Source organism: Etheostoma cragini, chromosome 21 (assembly GCF_013103735.1).
Source record: "Etheostoma cragini isolate CJK2018 chromosome 21, CSU_Ecrag_1.0, whole genome shotgun sequence".
In the NCBI taxonomy this organism is placed as follows: domain Eukaryota; kingdom Metazoa; phylum Chordata; class Actinopteri; order Perciformes; family Percidae; genus Etheostoma; species Etheostoma cragini.
In genome coordinates, this window is record NC_048427.1 from 16,174,347 (window position 1) to 16,179,799 (window position 5,453).

The 5,453-nt window shown below is 42.4% G+C and overlaps 1 protein-coding gene and 1 long non-coding RNA gene across 2 annotated transcripts; both read left to right on the forward strand.

The window, feature by feature from the left end:
* The first annotated feature begins 224 nt into the window (after positions 1-224).
* Positions 225-1,847, forward strand: LOC117936773 (transmembrane protein 100-like). Its single transcript, XM_034860156.1, has 2 exons — positions 225-261; positions 454-1,847. Exon 2 carries the CDS (start codon positions 691-693, stop codon positions 1,144-1,146), a length of 456 nt encoding a protein of 151 aa, XP_034716047.1. The 5' UTR covers positions 225-261; positions 454-690; the 3' UTR covers positions 1,147-1,847.
* A 68-nt stretch (positions 1,848-1,915) lies between these two features.
* Positions 1,916-5,101, forward strand: LOC117936777. Its single transcript, XR_004655018.1, has 3 exons — positions 1,916-4,245; positions 4,525-4,526; positions 4,594-5,101. It is a non-coding gene; the product is annotated as an uncharacterized LOC117936777 (long non-coding RNA).
* Positions 5,102-5,453: the final 352 nt, after the last annotated feature.

Consider the following 5,453-nt stretch of genomic DNA (forward strand, 5'->3'; position numbering starts at 1 on the left):
CTACCTGAGGGACATCTCAATTTCCTTGTCACACTAAATAATAAATTAATATCACTGAATGAGACTGCTGAATAGTTCACCTCGCTCACACCCCTCCTCCCTGAAATCACTCTGTTGAGGGAGCCAATCATTGCTTCCAGTCCTGTCTACCACTTCTTGTAGGCCCCTCCTACTCTTCTCTGTGAATAAATAGTCTATGGGCATCACCAGACACACACACAGACACTACTGCTGCTGCCTCAAGCAAGCTGAAAATTCAGGGTGAGTGCATCGTCTTTGCATCTGTGTGTGTGAGGCTGAAAATACATGTTTCCGTCTTATGGTCTTTTCTCTTTCACCTTTTTTTTCTGCATTCAAAAATGTTTTAATCTGTGGAAAAGCTGAAAGGATTTTTGTTCTTCTAGGTCTGTTTTAGCGCCATTTCTCATCTCCTCTCCTACTCTCTATTTTCAGCTCTTCTCTCTCCATCTCTCCTATTGCAGGCACATGCTGGCAAGTATTGAGAGCAATAGCAGCAGCAGCAGCAGCAGCAACCTCACTGGCATTGACGGAACTAGGAGCAGCCTTAGAGAACCCCCTCCTGTGGCATCATCAAGTGTCAGTTGCAAGCAACCATTGGACGCACGCTGACGGGACCGCCTCTGACGGGCAGCCTTTCTCGAATCGTTACCCAGGGACAGCAGCTCCAAGATGGGATGCTCCTCAGGCCGCCAGACCCCTGCCCCGGTCCTTCACCCGGACTTGGTTTGCGGCAGGAACGAGGCCAACAACTTACCCCAGGACTCGGAGAACCAGAACCAGGGTTTGAATAGCTGCGCGGAAGGAAGTGTTGGAAGAAACCCAGCCAAACTGCCAGAGTCTGTCCCCACGCTGGAGAGACTGGCCCAGGCTACAGGCGGGACAGAAAAGTCCTGGTACCGCTGCGTGTTCCCGTTTGGCGTGATATCACTCGTGATTGGCATGGCAGGCACCGGGGTGACGTTCACTTTTGACACGCTGCTCCAGACCAAAGTGGTGTCAGTGGCACTGCTGTGTGCCGGCTTTGTGATGCTGCTCGTTGCAGCCGTTTGCTGGAGGGCCCACAGACTGAGGAGGAGAAAAAAGAAGGAGAGTGGATTCTTCACCACTGATCAGGGTACTTTGTGAGGGACGGGCGGACTTCAAATCCTTGTTAGTCAGGACAGAGCACTTGAAGTTGGACTTTTTGTAAACAAGAAAGGGAACTCAATAAGAAGAATGTGATGCAGCTATGTCCATGCTTTTCTTCTATGCACTAGGACAGAGTAATAGATAACTTGATTAATTATGGAAACATTGTGCCAGGGAAAAGTCCACCATCACCATCCTGAGCAGATACACAGTATGTGTCACACAAAAACTCTCCCTCTCCTGTTCTTTGTTTGCCCTTCTTTATAATGGATTACTTGAGGATCCAGTGGAGTACAGAACACACTATAGATTATTACTCCAAGACTGGCCTCATGTGTGAGGGAAACTTGCGAGAGATAGGCACCTCAGGAACAGGAACCTTACTGGTTCTATATCTGCAGTTTGACAGTGCACATTCTCCCTAATGAGGTGCGTCTGTGTGGGATCTGAGGTGTTATCTACATTCAGTCCAGCATATGTCAGAAGTCATCATAGCAACACTCTTTAAGAAATTGTCAGATGTTTGTGTTTGTGCATGCTAGTCCAATTGGTTTAGAGAGGGCTAATATTTTTCCTACCAAGGAAATCTTAGTGGTTAGTGGTCAGAACCACATATTTGCAACTTTCAAACCTGATTAATGAAACACAGTTTCATTCTCCCCACAAAACCACAGCTAAGTTGCATTTCTGCACTTCACTACACCCTCCACATCTGTGATGGCTGCACCTGATTGGATACATGCTTTGAATAGTGGGCTGTTGTGTTTCTCAAAACATTTAAGGCAAGAAATAAGCTATGCAGATGCTGAATCTGTCTTCATTTCAAACTGACAACAGCCATTTTAAAAGATTTTCAGGGGTTTATCGAGAGGCTGCAGATTTATGCAAATGAGGAGTGGGCAACTCGACGCAACAATCTTCGGAAAGTTGCGACGATGCTACCCGAATGCATTGACCAGCTGCTTACATAGCCATTGACTGGGAAGCGTGGAAATGACGCTGCCTGTGAAGACGTAGCTTTACTCTTTAACTGGTCCAGCGCCCCTATTAGGAAAAAGTGAAACAGTGAATCTGGCATAATCACGTAAAAACCGCTAGCACGCTTTGTCTATTTCTCCAGAGTGTTTCTGTCTGCAGTCCAATTTTGTGTTATCAGGCACACAGGTCAACCTCTTTTCTTCCTGTCGCCAAGCTCTGTGGTGGAAAAACACAGCCCAGCTGTGCCGGATCAATGGAAAGCGCCACCCAGTGTTAAGCATTGGAGGTAATAGCCTGCATTTTTAGTCAGAGTACATGAAAATGCTCTCCCTGGCACTGTTGGAACTGTCATACACAGCTTGTGCATTGTATGACAAGGAAGTCCCATTGTAGAAACAGTAACAGTTAAAGAGACCAACAAAGACAAAGCCCTCAAGGGCCTGACACTCTGATCCATGGCTACCAAAGAGCCAAACAGAAGCAACACCACTGGACATTTAGGTTTGAGAGCTGAGGGGAAAAAAATCAATGTTTGCATTAATTATACCCTACACTATACCAAAAGATGGATATACACTCTTGTTCATATATGCGAATGGATATGAGAAACGGGCATTAAGTTAACTACTCCCAGCGGACAGGGAGGTTTAACTGGTCTTTTCCTATGGATCAGTTTAGCTGTATGACCCCAGTAGCTATTGTCTTAATGCCTTTGTCCTGGATATTGTCCTTTCTTGAACACACGCTACATTGGACAATGTCAGGTGTTTTTTTTAACCAACTAGCTAAAACGTTCTTATTAAATTGTTTCTTAAAGTTAGAGCAAAATGTTAGTTGTGGATCTAAAATGTAGCAGCGTTTCACCTAACTATGATAGTGTCTGGTCATGTGATGTGGTTTTGAGAAGACCCAGCAGCTTTTCCTCAGCCGTAGCGTTGTTATTGTATTTGGTTAAGGATTTTTATCCTATCCCTTTGATAAAGTGTTTACTGGGCATCACACGTGGTATTCAATACGTGGTATTTTTGTTTGCATGGAGTTGCAACTCCAGTACTTATGTGAAGTAGCAGCTGTAGTGTACTGTATGTGTGCACACCAAAGCTACACATAATCTACTCCCCGTGATTTCTCCTCTTCTTTCTTCATTTCCTTTCTATTTTCACTCCCAACTCGTCACATTCGGCCACTGAGTCAGGACCCCTTGGTGTCATGTTTTTTAACACCTTAGGTACCTCTATGGCGTCATTTTTCAATGTGCAGGGTATAGTTAGGTTAAGGCAACAAAACCACTTTGCTAGATATAGGAAAAGATTGTGGTTTGGGGTAAAATAACTATGTTTGTTACCCAAGGTTAGGGTTAGCCCTTAATCCAAAGTTTGTTATGTAACTTACGTGTGTAATGTTGGTTAAGTATGTTACGTACGTAACTTACATAGGTTGAGTATGTAATGTACGTTAAAATAAGTTGTTGTTGACTTTTGGGACACATTTACAGGACATGAACAGCGGTCTATTCCTAACAATGTTTTCTCCAAAGTGCACTTTTCCGCTTTTCCATTTTTATCCTGCCTACACAAACCTTTTCACTCTTCAGGCTGTGTCATCTAACTGCGCCGGTCAAACAGTTGAAAGCCCGGTGAGTCTCACGCAAACACTTAAAGTTGCCTTGTGCGTCAGACATTGAGGGACTTTGACCAAGCTGCCGTATTTGACGAGTTGAGGGTTGTCCTTTCACAGATGCTAATAGAACCCAGGACGATCCAAGATAATCCTTCACAGTATTGATGTGTTCATGAGTGTACACACATATTTTTTCTTAAATACTATGTATTCTTCTTACTGACGTATCCTAAATACTACTTTCTAAGAGTGTAGCCACATTTCTGAATGTATCTCTGACAGTGAGTGTCTTATGAACATCCTTATGAACTATTTATGTATTGTCTATTTTGGGTATATGGCAAACTCTCTCAAAGCTGCCTTTTTTTTCTTTTTTTTCTTTGTCTCAATAGCTCTCTGGTTGTAATGATTTCAAGTATGTTGCTGTGAGTGTTAATTGTAACCTTGTCATTCCAAAATGAGACATAGCCATTTGAAGAAACTGACAGGTCAAAGTAAGTCAAGCCATTCTAGTGCTGTATAGAAAGCCTGCAAGAAGACTCAGCTCAATTGGTGCAGGTTCTCATTCATATTCAACAAGCTAAGCTGCTTCACTCTGATTGGCTAATAGCCAGCCAATGAGAGCCTGGCTATCATCATCCTTTACCCAGAGCAAGTGGGCGAGCTCTTGAATAGTAATGAGCTCAGGGAACATGACATCAGACTGACCAGCTGTTGTAATTTGCCTGATTTCTCCTCTTATTTCTGTTCAGTCGCTAGAGCTAACAGAGGAGGTAGCAGTTCATTTTCACATTCACCACATTACATTTTTCAAAAAATGCAAGTACAAACGGTTTTGTGTGGCAGGGTACCTTTAAAGTGAAGCACATTGTAGGTTATACAAAAACGTGCTCTGCTCTCTCACCCTACACAATCAAATTGCATATGGTATTTTTTTTTTTTGCCAAACTTTAATAATTACCTGGTTTTGGAGTGAAACTATTACGTGGCTTAGGTGATTGTGGTCTATTTGCTTTGAGTTTATTGGTATGGCCCAGTTTTTCTCTGAGTGCCTTTTACTTGCAACATCAGTGTTTCCCTGTAAGGTGTGCAGGCGGTGCCGTTAATAGAGTAGCCCAAGAGGGGCTGAAATATTTTAGTTTATTTTAGTCCTGTTGGTCTTTTTTAGCGTTATGATGTACATGAAAATACCTTAAATTCCAATGTGATACTGTTCCTTTAGTAAATAGCCAGAGATAACAAATATATATTTATTAAAAAGTTTATTTTTTGTCTCTCCTAAGTGTGTAAATTGTTCTGTTGTTTACTGTAAGCTGCAGAAGCAGTGGAGTAAATTCAAAAGTCCGTTTTTGAATCAAGGTGTACAGTTTTCATTTCTTTTTACCATGCTGGGAAAGTGCTGCTGAATTGCTCTTCAGAATCATTAGTGAAGTCAATCAAGGAGTGTTTGGCGAGGAATTAGAAGCAGTTCTGAGTGATGTTACCACCATTTTCCCCCCTCCGGCTTCCATATAATAAAAAAAGCATTTCAATGTCATATTTTAAATGTAAATAGCTGCAAAGATACAGTGAGGAAAATAAGTATTTGAACACCTTGCTATTTTGCAAGTTCTTCCACTTAGAAATCATGGAGGGGTCTGAAATTGTCGCCGTAGGTGCATGTCCACTGTAAGAGACATAATCTAAAAAAAAACTATTTATTTTAA

What these genes read in the sequence shown, in the direction of transcription:
- LOC117936773 (XM_034860156.1), top strand. Translation starts at nt 691, where the DNA reads ATGGGATGCTCCTCAGGCCGCCAGACCCCTGCCCCGGTCCTTCACCCG.